The sequence below is a fragment of the Malaclemys terrapin genome, chromosome 12, assembly GCF_027887155.1.
Source record: "Malaclemys terrapin pileata isolate rMalTer1 chromosome 12, rMalTer1.hap1, whole genome shotgun sequence".
In the NCBI taxonomy this organism is placed as follows: Eukaryota; Metazoa; Chordata; order Testudines; family Emydidae; genus Malaclemys; species Malaclemys terrapin.
Window position 1 is genome coordinate 40,998,638 of NC_071516.1, and position 19,956 is coordinate 41,018,593.

General features: G+C 41.3%; 1 protein-coding gene across 1 annotated transcript; it reads right to left on the minus strand.

Annotated features, from left to right (window-relative positions):
* Positions 1-1,321: 1,321 nt before the first annotated feature.
* On the minus strand, positions 1,322-19,427 carry LOC128846031 (vomeronasal type-2 receptor 26-like). Its single transcript, XM_054045117.1, has 6 exons — positions 19,311-19,427; positions 16,012-16,188; positions 11,676-11,967; positions 5,260-5,487; positions 3,785-3,911; positions 1,322-2,241 (listed from the first exon to the last, which is right to left on the minus strand). Exons 1-6 carry the CDS (start codon positions 19,418-19,420, stop codon positions 1,322-1,324), a joined length of 1,854 nt encoding a protein of 617 aa, XP_053901092.1. The 5' UTR covers positions 19,421-19,427.
* Positions 19,428-19,956: the final 529 nt, after the last annotated feature.

The window sequence follows — 19,956 nt, forward strand, 5'->3', positions numbered from 1 at the left end:
CCCAGATGCGTAAGACCAGAGAGGAGCGGAAATAGGCCCCTCAGTCCCACAGCACCCCCTCGTCTAACATTCTCCTCCTGGTGTTGAAGATGGCCACTTTGGCTAGGGCCAGGAGGCAGTTGACAGGAAGATCTCACAACTTTGTGGGGCCATGGACAGGGTGTGCAAAAAGAAACAGGAGTGGGGAAAACTGCAGCAGGAGGTTCTGGAGGAGCCAGAATAGGGACTACAACCTGGCGCATTTGAGATAAGTGTGCACCAGGTTATCCCTCATGCCACAAAAGGGGCAGGCCTCGGGGATGAGGGTGAAGCACGCGAGGTACATGCACACACACCCGTGCTCACAGCTCCATTGAGGAACCACCAACTGATATCCCCGGTGGGCCATGGGACCAGGGTGGAGTATAGGCTGGCCCACCATGGTTCCTCACCCTCCACAGGGAGTAGATAATCCCGCCATTTAGTATCAGGGCAGGACACAAGGGTGAGGAAGTGAAATGTGTGGAGCACGAGCATGTAGTTGTTTCCTCAGGGTGGTTCAGAAGCAAACCAGCTGCAGGACATGCAGCGGGCTCAGATTGTGGAAAGGAGGGGTCCGAAAGGGCTCGCGGGTCAGGGGCCCGATGAAAAGGTCTGGAGGCCTGGGGTGGGAGGGGTGGGTGGGGGAGCACCCTCTCGCAGTACCCGCTCAAGGAAAACCCAAGAGGTGGAGTGACAAGGGTGCCCCAACCTCCAGCAGCACGCGCTGGGGGGTCAGGAGGGTGGAGAGCCCCATGCGCCGACCAAGCGCTTGGGTTTCCACCCAGTCTCCCCTGTTGTAGTCCAGGAGGTTCTCTGATTCTGGTGGTTTCTGCCAGGACCAGCCTCCAGATAGCTGGGGCATGGTAGAGATTATGCTGGAAATGTGGGACATGGTGAGAGATATCGGGGCTCTATTAGAGGTACTGTCTGGACTATTAAGCTTAAGGGTTTGTGGAACAGAAGTCACCCCAGTAATTACACAAGATTGGAATTCTTTTTGAAGATCTTCTCTAGTTTAAATGATTTGGAAGGGGTTCCCTGGCCCGTGTTCTGCAGGAGATTAGACTAGATTGTCAAAATGAAAATGGATGGTCCCCTCTCCTTAGAATCTATGAGTTGTGTCATTGAAAACCCATAGCAGAACATGTCACTTAGAAACAGCCACAAATCAATGACTATTTTTTGCATTCCAATTACATTTTAGCATTTAGGCTGGGGCATCTGTAATAGACAGAGCCAGATTCATCCCAGGACAAAATCAGTAAGTTAAATGGAGAGATGTCATCAAAAAGGCAAAATTTCATAATTCTTGAGTCCCAGATTTGGATTTCATAACTAGCTGCTCCCTAGTGTTCAGTTCAGGCCTCAGCACAATGATGTAGCATTTGGGGATAAAGATGCAGCCCAATAGCCCAGCGCTAGCGGCCAAGATAGAGAAGATCTCCACAGCCACCATGTATTTCCCCTTGGTGCTCAGGTAAGTGGGGATGAAGGAGACCCACACGCTGCAAAACACCAACATGCTGAAGGTGATGAACTTGGCCTCATTGAAAGTATCAGGCAGCTTCCTGGCTAGGAAAGCAACCGTGAAGCTGACAATGGCCAGGAAGCCCATGTAGCCCAGGACACAGTAGAAGGCGGTGTTTGACCCCTCATTACATTGCACTAAGATGTGTCCAGCCTCTGATTTCATGTCCAGGTCTGGGAATGGGGGAGTGGTTCCCAGCCAGACAGCGCAGATCCCAACTTGGATAAGGGAATAGGAAACGACGATGGAGCTGGCCAGTCTTCTCCCCAGCCACTTTCTCATGCTGGCTCCTGGCTTCGTGGCCTTGAAGGCCAGAACTACAGTGATGGTTTTTGCCAGCATGGAAGAAACAGAGACAGAGAAGATGACACCAAAAGCCGTTTGTCGGAGAAGGCAAGTCACCCGGCCAGGTCGGCCAATGAATACCAAGCTGCAGAGGAAGCAGAGCAGGAGGGAGAAGAGAAGAACATAGCTGAGCTCCTGGTTGTTGGCCCTCACTATGGGAGTGTCCCGGTGCTTAATAAACATTCCTAGCACCAGTGCTGTGAGAAGAGAAAATAAAAGAGCAAAAGAAGCCAAAATAAAACCCAAAGGTTCTTCATAGGAAAGGAAATCCATAATCTTGGGGATGCATTTATCTTGATCCCTGTTTGGATACCGATCTTCTGGACACTTATTACAATGATCTGCATCTGAAAGAAAGAAGATGATGTCTCCTTATCTCAAACACATCACAAGCCAGTTTAGCCAGTGTCCATTCAGTTTAAATGAGCCATTCCCGACATATCAGGTGATCAAGAGGGAATGACATGAGAGACAGGAAAGGAAATTTAGGGGCTCAGATACTCCAGTGATGATAGATAGATAGATAGATAGATAGATAGATAGATAGATAGATAGATAGATAGATAGATAGATAGATAGATAGTAACTCCACTTAAATCAATGCAATTATACTACGGATATATTTCATCCAGTCAGCTCTTATAGCAAAGATTAAACACATTGAAGAAAATTATTTACATCTGATATTACATTTATACATTCAAACTGCAGCATGTATACATTCAAATTGCAATTATCTGATATCAGAAATCCAGTCTGTTTTAATTTATCAATACCGCAGGTTGCACCATGTTGTTTCTGTTTGCTGATGGGATGAGTGGAAGTCTTAGAATCACATTTCTGTTGTGAATATTGAGGACTGTCTATTCAAAATTCCCTTTTAGCAGAGATTCTAAAATATTTATTTAAAATTGCTGTTTCCATGATCCTTCCTGCCAATAAATTCATATTTTGGGAAAGCAAATACTGAAGGGGAATGACCAGTGTCATAGCAACATTTTTACCAGGTAGAGCTAATCATACATTTTCCATCAAAATCTTTTTTAATGGAAAATCTGATTTTCACAAAATGGAAATATCCCATGGGAAAATGTTAATTTTGCCTCCATTTTCAATTTACCAGAAGTTTTCTGGTTCCCAGACTGGACTACATCTCCCATGATGCACCATGGACATGTGTCTTCTATGGTGGCTGAGTGTGGTGCATCATGGGAAATATAGTCGAGCCAGGGAACCTGGGATAGAATGGGGACATGAGTCATCTAAACTATAACACCTATGATGCGCCAGGAGGATGGAGAGATTAATATGGACTCAATGCAAAATGAAACATTTCATTTCAGGTCATTTTGACTTTTTTAAATTATTTTTTTCATTTTTTTTTTATTTCAACTCTTTTTCCCAATTTGGGATGAAAAAAATGTCTAAATACTGGTATTTTCCACAGGAGAGAAATTCAGATATTTTAATCAGCTCTATTCACATCTAATTCTCTACATAATTCCCCAAGACTTCCCCTTTTAAGGGGTGATAATTATATGTTGACATCATACACACAGAGAAGATAGATAAAAAGCTGAAATACTCTTTCAAGAAGGTTGCAATGTCACATGACTTTATTTCTTAAAATCCAGAACTTTAACACACAAGCACCAAAACCAGGTAGATACAAAGCAGGCTGCCCCCTAAAGCAGAAAGGAACAATTCCTGCCCCCTTGCTGCAGACCAGCTCCTAGCAGACTGACTCAGATCACAGACTTCCTTACAAAGCCCTTTAGCCTGCTAGAGTAGGACTAGAACTGATTCCCACCTCCCCCACACTCATAAAGTGATAACTTGCAATTCCAACACAGCCCTCAAAACACTGCCAATTCCTTTGGAGACACGTACCTGTCTGGTTTGAAATGGTCCCTTCTGGACATGGAACACAGTTATAGCAGCAAAGTGGCTCCTCTTCCCGCACTGTCCTAAAGTATCCAGGATGACAGCTCTCAGTGCACATGGACCGTGGCACTGTCTGAACAGAAATAATAGGAGTGGGTTAACAACAGTAGGACATACAATTATTGTAGGGTTGTTGTATCACTGCCCAGCAGCTCTGAAAATTGACTAGTTTGGTGACACGATATAGTCATTGAACTGAGCACTCGTCATGTAAAGATCTCAGAGCACTTTACAGATGATGGGAAAAATCATTATCCCTAAGTTATACAGAGTGAAACTGAGGTCTAGGAGGATAAAGCCAGCTGCTGGCCTGACTTTCACTCATGGACCTTCCCCAGTTCTACCAGAATCAGATCCACTTCCTTCCAGAGATGGGAACATAGCCCAACCCTTCTAACTTCCCATCAGAACCACTAGCTACTGGCACATATGGCCTCTCGGAATTATTACTTTTGGTAATGACTAATGGTTGCAGGCTTCCATGATGCTACTTGTATGAATAAGAGCATCTGATTTGGATGAGGAAGAAAATAAGGCCCAAAATTAGAGACCAAAGGCTGGAAACAATAATTTTATGCAACTATAATGTTCCCAAATTAGTTTTTATGCTAGTGAATTTGGACTCAATCTTGCAAGAATCTGAAAATCCTTGTGTATATGAGCATGATCAAGCCCTAATGATTTCAAAAAGAAGTGAAGAAATATATCTTTCCATTGGATCAGGCACCTTGATGCTATGGCTGAGATTTTCAAAGTCATACAAGAGATCTGGAAACACAATTTTCATTAATTTTAGTGGGTGTTGAGTAGCCAAACTCCCTAGCCTACTAGCCTATATTTTGAATAAAACTGTCTAGAAAATGTATTTTTTCCCCTAAGGGGATGGTTTCACAGAAAATTTTGATGAAATTTTGATTTATGTCAAAATTTTCAGTGAAAATTTTCAACTTTTTGCAGACAAACGCCAAACCGGAAAACTAAAAAATGTTGGAAAACTGAAAACTTAAAATTTTGCAATTTTCTTCTGAACATTATTGGTGGTTTTGAAAGCAGAGGCTATCCATGAACATTTTTGTTTCATTAAAAAGCCATTTTTTTCTAATAAATAAATAAATAAATGAATGAACAAAACAAACTGAATAGTTCTTCCAGAAATATATTTACCACCCCTACTTCCGAATACACTTCCACTCATTCTGAGTGTAATCGGAGAATTCTGACCTTATATAGAAGAAGATAGAAAGTGTCACATTATATTCTTGGCTCTTTAAATTTCTCCTGCCCGGGGGCGGGGGCACGTTTATGTTACAGGAACTCAGTGCTACTCAATGGGATTCACCCTGCCAGGCAGGAGGGATCTCTAAGGGCCTGTAACACTCTCCAGTTCCCCTGTGACACTGGAACCTAAAATGATTCCCCACCTGATTGAATCTGCTGTTCCAAACGATGGCCCTCTCATTAATGGTGAACTCTTGGCCTACAGGAGCCCGGGGGTCCATGTGGCCCACTTCCACTCTGACAAAGGAATCATTGGGGAAAACAATCCAGTTTAAAATGTTGTATCCAGCTGATGATTCACCGTTCTCATCAAAATACAGTTTGTCCCCGGCACTGTTGTTAAATCTGACATTTTTCAAAAAAGGATGTAGCTAGATTGAAAGAGAAATTGGCAGGTGTTATAAAATGTGATAAAAGACTGCCAATAAGCTGAATCCATCAAAATGCAACTTACAAACTCCTGCCTTTGGGAGCTTATGTTTTCTGTTTTCTCTGGGACAGGGTGACTTTGAAAATTAAGCTCTTTCTGAGCTAACACACTGAAAATTGAGAGGTTCCACATTTTTCAGAAGGGATCACTGTGCCTTTTATGTTCTCCAGGGAAATAAGAAACACCTTGTTTTAAGAGTTCAAGTTTATTATGTGGCTCTGGTCAAAAAAGGGGATTTTTTTCCATGGACAATTTTGATTTTTTGTTATAGATCTCCAAGTTGTAATTTTTTTTGGATGGAAATTGTCTAAAACTGAACATTTTCAGTTGAAAAATTCCCAAAACTGATTTTTCTCCCCAGTTTTTGGTTGACATTTTTAGTTTTGGAATTTTCAGTTTTCTACTACAATAAAGGAAATTTTAGGCAAAAGCATACACTTTCCACAAAAAAAGTTACTTAATGTAAAAAAATCAATTTTCTGTTGAAAAAAAAAGTTGCAAATGAAAAATTTTGACCAGCTCCATTATTATGTACTAAGGGCCAGCTTTTTAAAAGTGTTTAGTAGGGCAGTCAATTAAACACAGTTAACTCATGCGATTAACTAATTTTTTTAATTGTGATTAAAACACTAATCACGATTAATCGCACTTATAACAATAGAATACCAACTGAAATTTATTAAATATTTGTGGATGTTTTTCTAAATTTTCAATATTGATTTCATTTACAACACAGAATAAAAAGTGCACAGTGATCACTTCATATTGTTATTTTTGATTACAAATATATGCACTGTAAAAATGATAAACAAAAGAAATAGTATTTTTCAATTCACCTCATACAAGTACTGAAGTGCAATCTCTTTATCGTGAAATTGTAACTTACAAATACAGATTCATTATATAACTGCCCTCAAAAACAAAACAGTGTAAAACTTTAGAGCTTACAAGTCCACTCAGTCCTATTTCTTATTCTGTCAATTGCTAAAACAAACAAGTTTGTTTACAGGAGATACTACTGCCTACATCTTATTTAAAATGTCACCTGAAAGTGAGAACAGGTGTTCGCATTGCACTTTTGTAGTTGGCATTGCAAGGTATTTACATGCTAGATATGCTAAACATTCATGTGCCCCTTCCATGCTTTGGCCACCATTCCAGAGGACATGCTTCCATGCTTATGATGCTCATTAAAAAATAATGTGTCAATTAAATTTGTGACTGTACTCCTTGGGGGGAGAATTGTATGTCTCCTGCTCTGTTTTACCCACATTCTGCACATATTTCATGTTATAGCAGTCTTAGATGATGACCCAGCACATGTTCGTTTTAAGAACACTTTCACATCAGATTTGACAAAATGCAAAGAAGGTACCAATGTGAAATTTCTAAAAATAGCTACAGCACTCGACCCAAGGTTTAAGAATCTGACCTGCCATCCAAAATTTGAGAGGGACGAGGTGTGGAGCATGCTTTTAGAAGTCTTAAAAGAGCAACACTCTGATGCAGAAAATACAGAACCCAAACCATCAAAAAAGAAAATCAACCTTCTGCTGTTGGCATCAGACTCAGATGGTGAAAATGAACATGCATCAGTGTGCACTGCTTTGGATCATTATCAAGCAGAACCCATCATCAGCATGGACACATGTCCTCTGAAATGGTGGTTGAAGCATGAATGGACATGAATCTTTAGCACATCTGGCACATAAATATCTTGCAATGCCAGCTACAACAGTGCCATGTGAATGCCTGTTCCCACTTTCAGGTGACATTGTACACAAGAAGCTGGTGGCATTATCTCCTGAAAATTGTAACCAACCTTGTTTGTCTGAGTGATTGGCTGACCAAGAAGTAGGACTGAGTGAACTTGGAGGCTCTAAAGTTTTACATTGTTTTATTTTCGAATGTAGGGTTTTTTTTTTACATAATTCTACATTTGTAAGTTCAACTTTAATGATAAAGAGATTGCACTATAGTACTTGTATGAGGTGCATTGACAAATATATTTTTTTTCTTTTACAGTGCAAATATTTGTAATCAGAAATAAATATAAAGTGAGCACTGTACACTTTGTATTCTATGTTGTAATTGAAATTAATATATTTTAAAAGGTAATAAACATCAAAATATTTTAAATGGTATTCTATTGTTGTTTAACAGTGCGATTAATCGCGATTAATGTTTTTAATCGCGTGATTAAATGTGATTATTTTTTAATTGCTTGACAGCCCTAGTATTTAGACACCTAGTGAGATTTTCAAAAGCAACTAGATGCCCAACATCCAGTGGCACATTGGTGCTGGTAAAAGGCACTTAGCTGCTTTTGAAAATCCCAGTATGCACATAAATACCTTTAAAAATTTAGTCCTGAGTATTTACTTGAGAAGCTGATATCAGAATGATATCTCAGGATTTGGGAAGCCTCCAGCACGTAGTGAGCAATTCTTCAAATAAATAATCATAAATATTTGCTGAAAAATATATGTTATTTAGCCTCATTCAACTCCCACTTACAATAGTTTCTCCTCAGCCCAGCTCCACTGGCTTCTGTAGAATTCCTCCTGAATTACACCAGTGTATGTGATCAATTTATTAATTATTATTATTATTATTATTATTTTTATATATTTGGGAAATATCCTACTGACAATTTTGGAACTCCCTAAACAGAAAATGTAGTGGGAACATTACTTTTGAAACTCATATTGGTGCTTCTATTAGAAGAGCCATTACCTCCCATGGCTGGATATTCTGAAGCTCCAGAAGATGTCCCTTCCCCGTGACTTCCTTTTTGGATTTGGATGAGTACAGGGCATGTAAAGCATGTGCCACAGCATAGACACCATTGTAGATACTGTAGCTCTGGCCTGACATTTTCATTTCAAAATCAGAACCCGGCAGGCTTTCCAATTCCTCCTTCCCTGAGCAATTTCTCCCACCCTTTATTGTCAAGCCAGCATAGGGAATTGAACAATTAAATACAGTGTGCCAAAACCGCTGAATAAAAATATCTCCTTGGGGATGGTAAGGGTTGAGGGTTCGGAGGAAATCTCGGAATCCTGGCACCTCTTTTGTGTGTACTGCGAAGGACAAAGCACCATGGAAGGGTTTTAAAGTCCACCTATTCAGAGCAATATACGAAGTGAAATCCCACTGAGTTGTTGTGATCCAAACCTTCCCTATCGGTGTCAGTGCTGTTTGATAGTTTGTATGTAAAAACAGTTTGAAACCTAGTAGGGAGTCTGTGTCACCATAGACAACAATCACCTCAGCCTTTGTCTGGGAGATACTGGAATGTAGCTTAGATGTTTGCTCCCTAAAGACATGGACCATGGAAGGAGAAGGCACGTGAGGGGCCCGTTCTGTGAAGGCAACACAGATGCTGTTCCTAATGAGCATTGGCTTCAAAGTCTGCACAAACTTTTCTCCACTATCATCATCTGAAGCGATTAGGCCAACCCAGGTCCATTGGAAATGCTGCATTAACCGAACCAGTCCCAGAGACTGAGGTTCTTCATTTGGGAGCATCCGGTAGACAGAAGGGAACTGGAATTTATCACTCAGCATGGCATGAAATGAACCATAGCTGATCTAAAAGAGAAAATATGTTGATTTTTAGATTTCAGTGAAAACTAGAGTTGATTAGATAATGTTTTCTTCTTTATGTGGAAAATTTCTACATAGATGAAAAAGTTTTTTCTTGACTAACTCAAACCCAAAATTTTTCAGCAGGCAAAAACAGAATTTTTCAGCTAAAACCAAAATGATAACAACAAAAAATTCAGCCAAAAAACAAGATATTTTCAGTTTCTAGGTTTCTGTGTTCCCAATAAAAACTTGGAACCTTTCAAGGAAAGCAGACAATAGCTTTTAAAGTGTTCATTTAACCCCAAACCCAATTTTCTGTCTCAAAACCCAAGCCAAACAAGAAAACAAATAAACAAATGTTTCAACAGAAAATTTCTAGGTAGCCCTTCTGAAATCTTCAAGTACTTTCCTGCAAATAAAGTAAAAAATCTGAATTTGCTTCACGTCTCCCTGTGCTTATTCTTCATTGGCTTCTCATGAATATTAGTGGAAAGGAGATCACTGGCTGGAACATTCCCAGAAACAATACATTTGGGCACATTCAGAAAAGGTGACTTTTTAACTTGTAAATGTAAGTGCTTGCACCAGAAACATGTTTCCAAGAGTAACAGTCAGGCAATCAGTGAACTTCTACACATCTTGCATTCTAATACTGTAGCCTACAGAGTTAGCTTTAAACTGTTTTTATGTAGCAGTACCGCAAGACATACAGTCCTACATCCTGTAAGACATTAGCTTAAATAGCATAAAGCTTGAATTACCCAACAGTGACCCTCAGTTATTAGGGAACTGGGAGTATTACATTTAAGGGTTTTCTGTATACAATGATAGTAGGTAACCATAGGAATACGAACTGATACCAGCTTTCAATATTTTAGGATAGGAACATCCACAGCTGTGTAACTACGAACTTGCCTTGGCAACGAATTGATGTATATGATAATAAGTTAATATACTAATCTATAGGATAGGATACCCCCCATTAATAGGGTGAAGAAATCAGTATTGGACAAAGGAGGACAGGTGTTTATATGAACATGCATGGTAATCACCAGACGCTGTAATAGGCCTGACCACCATTTAAACATTGAGATCTTGACCAATGGACTTGTTTGGCATGCCAGAGGCAGGATAGGACCCTTGTGGAATATCACCTGTCTTCCACCACTAGGTATCCAGGAGAAGGGAGTAAGTATGCATAAGGTATGGTGTGGGACACCATCTTAATTCTCCACTGCAGCTACTTTCTCATTTGGGTGGAACATTTGTAGTTATGCTAATTATGATAACAAAAGTATTTAAAGCTTTGTTTTGCCCTCAGTGTGAAGTGTTGTCATTGTGCATATCGGGTCATCTGAACTTAATTCTGTTGTGACTGATTCTGGGACTAGAACCTTTCAAGCCTCAGAGATTTAATCAGTGACTAATTGGAAATTCTTAAAAGTCAGTAGAATCAGTAACCACTCAACGAATCAGGCAACACTACTGAGTAACTATACACATTCCAATAACAACCTGCAATCTGACCCACAAGATTCACTTAGGAATTTTTTCCAACATCAGGGCCAGTTTCACTCTTGTCTAGAGACACAGCCACATAAGGAAAGTGGTAGCAATGGGACCTTAAATGAAAATACATGAGACCTGGAGCCGCCTTGAAAATGGAGTTCACAGAACATTATCACTAAACAGCTAGTGAGACATTATGGACATTATGGAGAATGCGGGATTTTTTGTAATAATTTCATGAACTATGTGCATGACCTGCCCACATTATATTGCTGCCCACAGGGATTAATTACTGCCCTGAGTGAGGCAAGGGAGTGACATATGCCCTTCTGGTTGCAATCAGCACAGATGAATGAAGTACCCTTGAGAGAGAATAGAAGACTGAATGTCTAGACATTAACTTTAAATTACTGGACGCTAAGGCTGCCTGAATATATGGACACATCACAGCTGGATCTGGAGACAAATGAACTGGCTGTGAATAGCCCGTTTTTTAAGTTTTGTTTCTGCCCAAGGCAAGGGGACACAGGATCAGAGAGAGTCACATATTAAGATGGACTCCAACAAAGTATGGAAATTTGCATCTGCCAACATAAATTCAGACAAGCTTGGCTTTCCCATACTGACTTTCGGACTCTCAGAGGTTGTGTTCAGTGGAATATTACATGCTGGCTTTTTTATGAAAAGGATGCCCTGGGTCAGGTTCCGTTGCTTCCTGAAGGGATAGATGTCTCTAACAGGAGTCTGAACTCATTTAGATTCGCTGGAGAGCCACGGAGAGAAACAGATATGCTGGAGCCCCGAGGTCCAGTCTTGGAGTTGAAGAACTGTCTGATTTGTCTTTGTGCAAAGCTACTCCTAGAGCTTGTCAAATAATAGGGGGAGAGGAGTTCTCTGACAGACATATCTTCCTATGCCCCATCTCTGTCTCTGATGCCATTCCTCTGAGGTTAGTAACGTTACACCAGTGGGGAATTTGGTCCCTGTTTGACTGAGCAGCAAAACCCATCCACACCCCACAGCCCTTACCTGTGGGATCTTGTAGATGCCTAAGATGGTTGCCATCTGGAGGGAAGTTTCAGACCCAAGCCCCCCGATGACAGCTAACAACTTGTCCTGGGTGTCACAGTTGTAATTTGGGATCATTCCATTTCTGGTGGAGAGCAGGGTAAAAGAGCTCTCATAGGTCTTCCTGGCACTGAAAAAGCTTTCATAGATGCGGAATCCCAGTGTGATGTTGGGTAACAGCTCAGGATCCTGGTTGATCTTATTAATGGCAAACACTAAGGCCAGGACGTGCTGGTAGTTCTTAGGCAGGAGCCTGCGATGAGATTTAAATGATGTGTCAGTTGTGCAACCTCCAGCCACGGAGAAAGTGGCTGTTGGGTGGCAGGAAAGACAGAGAACTCTACACCCCACCTGTTACTTAGGAATGAGAGCTATTTCCACTCTCAAGGCTGAGTCATCATTGTGGCTAGTGCACACAATGTTGCCAATCTTTGAGATGTTATTGGGAGCCCTGCAATATTTGGTGTTTTCCTTAAAGCCCCAGCTGCTGGAATCATGTGATTAAGGGATAATCTTTCTTTCTTTCTTAGTAAAGGTTAGCTTTTAAAGGTATTTAGATACCTAGTGGGATTTTCAAAAACACCCAGCTTCCGCTGGGGGAGATAGGAGCTTAGATGCTTTTGAAAATCCCTGAGACACCTAAATATCTTTAAATTGTGCCCCAAATTGTGTAGCCCTCATAGTCACAGAGAAAAGCTTGAGAACATGTCCCAAGTGTAAATGAAAGTCTGAGAAACCAGAAGACAAAGAAAACAACTCCCCACTTATAGTTAATTGAATGATTTCTCAGCAAATCTCAGGATTTTGTGAGGCTTGACTCATGATATTTGAAGGTGTGGGATTGGCAGTGATTCCCCCATTGCATGGATGAATACAATCATGGCACCACCAATTCACAGATACCATATCATATCCTGGGAGCATTGCTCTGACCTTGGTGGGAGCAGGAGCTGGACCATTCTTCCCACAAAGGGAGTATCTTTTCTTACAAGTTATTTGGATTTTCCCCCTGCTGGGGTCATTTGCACCCTGACACCCTCTGCCTAGGGAAAACCCACTCAGGCCTGGGTATGTATAAGATTTAGTCCTCCGGTGGCTTAGAAGGATTGGGAATGGACACTAACCAATCAGGAGACAGCAGGTAGCTTAGAAAGGCTTGCCTGCTTCATGCAGGGGTGGAGCTGGGATAGGTGAGGAGCATTCCAGGCTAACCAAAGTACTGTTCCAAGCTATTACTTTCTGGGTCTGCTTACAAATTTAAAGGCGCAGCCAGCCCAGTTTTGAATGTAACTATTAAAGGTCTGACACTGATTACACTGCCTGAGTCGTCTTGCTCCATGCGGGCTGCCAGAAAGTCTTTAGCAGGCTCACTAACATCTCCCAGATAGACCCATCCCTCCCCAGTCATATTGCAAAGGTATTTTCAGGAAGGCTTCATCACAGAGCTAGCTTTCAGAGCCTATCTAGAACTGCCTGGCATTTCATAGACTCATCCAAGCTAAGGCCAGAAGGGACCATTATGACCAGACTCTCTGATCTCCTGCATAACACAGAAATTCGCCCAGTGATTCCTGCATCAAGCCCACTTCTTCGGGTTGAGATATAGCTCTATCTTTTAGGAAGATGCAGCCAATCTTTATTTAAAGCTGGAGAATCAGCTGCAATGATTAATTACCCTCCCTGTGAAAAAATACGCTCCTTATCTCTAGCTTGAATTCATCTATCTTCAGCTTCCAGCCACTGGATTCTGTTATACATTTCTCTGCTGAATTAAAGAGCTCAATGCGATCAGAAATCTCTGATAATTATAGATGGTGATTAAGTCACTTCTTAGCCTTCCCTTGCAGAAATTAAATAGATTGAGCTTTACAGGAAAAAGAAGAACAGGAGTACTTGTGGCACCTTAGAGACTAACAAATTTATTAGAGCATAAGCTTTCGTGGACTACAGCCCACTTCTTCGGATGCATATAGAATGGAACATATATTGAGGAGATATATATACACACATACAGAGAGCATAAACTCTCTGTATGTGTGTATATATATCTCCTCAATATATGTTCCATTCTATATGCATCCGAAGAAGTGGGCTGTAGTCCACGAAAGCTTATGCTCTAATAAATTTGTTAGTCTCTAAGGTGCCACAAGTACTCCTGTTCTTCTTTTTGCGGATACAGACTAACACGGCTGTTACTCTGAAAGCTTTACAGGAGGCTTTCCAGACCGCAGATCTGACTTTTGGAATTCTGTCCAATTTTTCAACATCCGTTCAAAAACGTGGAGAGCTGAACTGGAAAATAATGGCCTCACAAATGCTGTATAAGAAGATTCCCCCCCTCCTACTTCTACTTAATATGCACACTCTTATGCATCCAAGGATTGCATTGACTCACATAGCCACTGCATTGCCGTGGGAGTTCCTGTTCAGTTACTTATCTGCCAAGACCCCTATTTCCCTTTCTTAGTCACTGATTTCCAAAATATAGCCTCTATCCTGTAAGTGTGACCTATATTATTTTTTGTCTAGATCCATGACTTTGCATGTAGCTGTTGTTCAACTGAGCCCAGTTTACCATGAGACCCAGATCTCTGAGTAGATCCAGCCCGTCCTTATCATTATCTATCTGTCAATTGTTGTGTCATCTGCAAACTTTACCAGCAATGAATCTGACATTTTCTTGTAGTTCACTGATAAAGGTATTCAAGTATGGTACCCCACTAGAAATTCCCCCATTTGATGCTGATTCTCCATTTGCAATTATTTTTTGAGATCTGTCAGTCAGCCAGTTTTTAATCCATTTTATACGGGCTACATTGATTTTGTAAAATTAATTCTTAAATCAGAATGTTGGGTATATTATGCCAATTCTTAAATTCATCACTCTGTCAGACACCAAGAATCATGGACTCAGTAGAGACATTGATTTTCTGTCTTATTACAGCAATCTGTAACCCACTAATTCTTCTTTGTCCTATGACGTCAGAGGCATAATTGCCATGTGCATTTTGAAGGTTTTTTTGCAACATGTGTTAACTCCTGATGCTTGAAAGTCTGTTGCACCTTGTATTTAGCTGTGACACTGATTACCTTTCCTTGATCTGAAGTTCTGTGGAGCTCAAAAGCTTGCCTCTTTTATTAACAGAAGTTGGTCCAATAAAAGATAATACCTCACCCATCTGGTCTCTCTTATGTCAACACAGTTACCTTTGTCAGCTAAATCTATAAGCTCATAAAAGTTATATCAAGTTTGTCTGACAAAACCTGTTTTCCATAAAAACATGCTGATTTGCACCATTTATACTGCCATCATTTAGTCCTTTATTAGTAGCATCCCATATCAGACTTTCTATCATTTTGGCCAGCATCAGTCTCAGACTAACAACCTGGGTTTCCCTCTTTTAAATATTGGTGCATTCATTGTGGTTTTTCCCCCCCGTTCCTCTGGGACCTCCCCAGTATAACAAGATTTGTTTAGTAACATTCAATAGCCCAAGAACTCCTTGTCCAGTTCTTTTAAACTGACTGGATGGAAGTTACCCAACTCTGCAGACTTAAGAATATTGAAATTCAATAGACTTTAAAGAGACCACAAAGAGATAACCTGCTCTCAGTCACACCAGTTTAGATTTATAATATGAACCCACTTATTGCATAACACTGAATGCATGGGATCTCACCCCTTTTGCCTCATTGAACAATAAAGCAATACTTACATGAAGTACTTAATGTACTTAAAGTACTCTCGTCGGCCCTGCTCTGGGTGTCCCTAGCCTCTGTTTGCCAGAAGCTGGGAGTGGAAGAGAGAGGATGGATCACTCAATGATTGCCCTGTTCTGTTCATTCCCTCTGAAGCACCTGGCATTGGCCACTTTCATAAGGCAGGATACTGGGCTAGATGGACCATTGGTCTGACCCAGCATAGCCATTCTTATGTACTTAAATATTGGTACATTTGGGTTTTTTGTTTATTTTGTTTTGTCTCATTTTCCCCATTCCTCTGGATATTCCCCAGCATAACCAGATTCAATAAAAAATCAAATCAAAAATCAATCCCTCAAGAATTCCTTAACCAATTCTTTAAAAACTATTTGGTACAAGTCACATAGTTCTGCAGAGTTAAGAATATTTAAATTTAGCAGTCTCCTTAAAACCCTGCCTAGTTTCTGCCCTATAAAAAGACAATCTGCTCCCAAATACACCAGTTTAGATCTGTAATATGACCTCACTTATTCCCTAGTACTCAATGCATGAGACCTCACCCCTTTTGCCTCATAAAAAATAAAGCAATACTTACATGAAGTACTTAATGTACCAAGGATGGGGAGGCTGCTGGAAGGACTCCAGGTCAAGCATCGAAATAACCTGAGAGAGGATCGCACCAATAATGTGGTCTCCCTGCCTATAATAGTCCGGGTGAGTCGGGAAGGGTTTCTTCATGAAGCACATGGACATTTGGATCTTGCAGATGGCCCTAGGCAGAAGCAGCAGCAGCAAGAGACAAAAAACCATTGTGACACTTACAAAAATATCAGGCCAAGTTAAAGCTAAAAGCTGATTTCTCAGCACCCTCCCGTTACAGTGCCAGCTGCAGCATGAGCCTTGTTAGAAGCAAACACACACTGTAAGCACCGTACTTAGCTAAATCTGCAGGCCCACAGATTCCAGCCTAGGTTTTAAATCTAAGGGGAAACATTAAAGCATCAACATGAGGCTATGACAATGACAGAGCCCTGCCTGACCCTAGCCCAGACCTGAACACTGCATAGCCCAGGGGTGTATTTATAGCGGTCTTGAGCGATGGGTGCAAGGCATTACCAGCTCTTGCATTAGACTCTGGTGTCCGTGTTATTGATTTTTCCATGTGGTCTCTGGACGCCACCAGGCCTGGGCAAGGAGGGGAATCGATCATAGTAATTTGCTAATTACAGGGTGGATAATCACCTCCCCACAGGTCTGTGTCACTCAGCACACAGCGACTCAGCTGTAGAAAACATGCTGGTGAGACCTCAGTGACACTGCTCTCTGGCCCTCAGAGGGGGGACTGACCCATAGTGAGGAAATGCTCACAGGAGAGCCAGGACCTGTTAACTCCTTTTGACAGGAGCCTTTTGTGTCTATTCAGAGAGGTCAAATTGGACCGTTGCTCTGGCCACCTCAGGCTCCCCACATATCACTGTGCTGTACCTCAGAGCTTCCCAGCAAAGAGAGAGAGCCCACAGCCTCCTTCTCCAACAGCCCTGACCCAGCCACTGTGGCTAACAGGGGGTTTCCATCAGCTTGTGGGGCCTGTGGCACAAGGACGGGCAGTTCTGATCCCACTAGTAGGACACATGCACTCAGCTGGCCTGTTACAAGGGAAACATTTGCAAGATATTTAGGTACTTAACAGAGCAGATATGTGCCTAGTGAGATTTTCAAAAGTGCCCAAGTGAAAGGAATGGGAGTTAGCCCCTAACCGGCTTCGATGACTTTAAAATTCTCACTAAGCACCTAAATAGATTTAAAGATCTGGCCTATCTGCATCTTTGGGCACCTCAGCACCTCTGTAAATCTGGCTTACAGCTGGACATGAGAGGCGTTACCCCCCCCCCCCCAAAAAAAAAAGTTTTGGGCAATAAATACGAAATGTTGAGGTTGTTTCCATTCTGCAGAGTTGAAAAATAGAAAAGAAAAAACTTTGCTTTTTCACAAAATATTGGGATTGAGGTGCCTAAATCCCTTTGTGTATCTAGTCTGTGGTGCCTAGTGGGATTTTGAAAAGCATCTAGTTGACTAAAACCCATTTAAATCCATGAGTTTTAGGTGCCTCAGTGCTTTTGAAAATCCCAATAGGCACCTAAATACCTTTAAAAATCTGGCCCTAATCACTTCTGAAAATTCATTCCCGCCTCCCATTGAATTCAATAGGTGCTGGGCACTGTCTCCCTTAGGATCCCCTGAAATCCCAGCCTTATTTTTTATGCATTTAGGGCCTCATCCACTGCTCAGAAAAATGCTGCTTATCAAATGATCACAATTCTGTGCCAAATCTTCCCAGACCTCTATAAAAATACTACTCCCACTCTTGGCTGTGGGTCTTAACCATATATAACAGCTCTGCACCAAATACTCAGGTACAATGGTTTCATAGAATCCAAGCCCAGAAGGAACCATTGTGATAATCTAGGCTGAATTTCTGTATAACACAGGCCTCTTTCTAGAGCAGATCTTTTAGAAAAAAAATCCAATCTTGATTTAAATATTGCCAGTGATGGAGAATCCACCATGACCCATGGTAAATTGTTCCACTGATTAATTACCCTCACCATTAAAAAATTCACCTTATTTCCAATCTGGATTTTTCTAGCTTCAATTTCCAGCCATTCAATCATGTTAGGCCTTTCTCTACTAGACTGAAGAGCCCATTATCAAATATTTATTCCCCCTTGTAGGTACTTATACTACACTATAATCAAGTCACCCCTTAACCTTCTCTTTCTTTAGTTCTTGAGACTGAGCTCCTTAAGTCTATCACTCTAGGGCAGGTTTTATCATCATTTAATCATTCTTGTGGCTCTTCTCTGATCAATTTATCAACCTCCTTCTTCAATTGTGGACTTTAGCAGTGGTCACCCCAGTAATAAGTACAGAAGTAAAATAACATTTGTACTCCTACCTTGTTTATGTACCCAAGGTTCCCATTAGGCCTGACCCTAGGGTGACCAGATGTCCCAATTTTATAGGGACAGTCCTGATTTTTGGGTCTTTTTCTTATATAGGCTCCTATTACCCTCCACCCCCATCCCGATTTTTCACACTTGTTGTCTGGTCACCCTATTTGACCCACACTATCACACTGGGAGCTCATGCTCCGCTGATTATCCACCATCACCACCAAATCTTTTCCAGAGTCACTGCTTTCCAGGATAGAGTTTCCTGCCTTGTAAATATGGCCTACATTCTTTGTTCCTACACTTACATATAGCCTGCGTTAAAATGCATATTGTTTGCTTCTGACCAGTTTACCAAGAAATCCAGATCTCTCTGGATCAGTGATCTGTTCTCTTCATTATGTACCACTCCCCCAAACTTTTGTTTTATCTGCAAACTTCCTCAGTGATGATTTTGTGTTTATCCATGAAACTGATAAAAATGTTCAATGTTAACTCTTTAAGGCCAGGTTTACATTAAATTGTTAGGTCAACTCAGCTAAGTTGCTCAGGAGTGTAATTAAGGTAACTAAACCCCTGGTTTAGACAATGCTAGGTCAATGGACAAAGTCTTCTTTCCACCCAGCTACAATCTCTCAGGGATATGGATTAATTACAGTAATGGGAGAACCCCTCCTGTGGCTGTAGTAAATGTCTACACTGAAGCACTACAGTGGCACAGTAGCGGTTTAAGTATAGCCATAGCCTGAGAGAGATGTGCTCATTCCTCATTCATGTTAATATCAACTCTGAAACCTAATGATCACATGTTTAATTCTTCTGCTGCCGTTTTTCCATGTGCACACAGCAGTTGTGATGAAACTCATCCCATTGGGTATTAACTCTGAAACCTAATGTCCACATGTTAAATGTCATTGCTGCTCATTTTTGCATATGTGTTTACCTGTGGCAGCTGGATGTAATGACAGATATTGGGGTGTGGTAAAATGGCGGACGATAAGATGGAAAATTAGTCCCGTCTAAGAATTGCTTCATTTTGGTGGACACTTGCATTCATGTCGAATCCAGCTGAGCACACTGGGCCTGAGGAGCAGATGACAGCAATAAGGATGAAGAGTGCACTTCCCCAGAAAAAAGCATGTCAATTCACTACCACCTCTGCCCACAAAGGGCAGGATATATACTAGCTGCATCTCCCCTCCTGGGCCAAACACATCATTTCCCTCCTTGGCGCTAATCCACGGGGAACCCAGGTTAGCAAAGTGTCACTCTTTATTCCCTCTAGTGGTTAGACCATGCATAAAGTTTTATACAGCATTTGAGCTAAGGACTCTAGTTGTTTGAGTCAAGCAGCACAAGTTCGGGGATTCTCAATACCTGCTAGTGGTGACCTGTACAAGTGCATCCCATGAACACCATTTGGTTGCCATGTAATATTGTACCTGCTTGTCTTCATATAGCCTAAGGCAGTGGCTCTCAACCTTTCCAGACTACTGTACCCCTTTCGGGGGTCTGATTTGTCTTGCCTAGCCCCCAAATTTCACCTCACCTCACTTAGACTTGCTTACAAAATCAGACATAAAAATACA

Bases quoted from the DNA above. Each gene is read 5' to 3' on its own strand.
- LOC128846031 (XM_054045117.1), bottom strand. From the start codon at position 19,420: ATGCAAGTGTCCACCAAAATGAAGCAATTCTTAGACGGGACTAATTTT. The intron at 3,912-5,259 runs GTGGGGAATCAT...ATTTCTGTTCAG, and splicing joins GGAACAGCAGATTCAATCAG to ACAGTGCCACGGTCCATGTG. The intron at 2,242-3,784 runs GTACGTGTCTCC...TCTTTCTTTCAG, and splicing joins GACCATTTCAAACCAGACAG to ATGCAGATCATTGTAATAAG.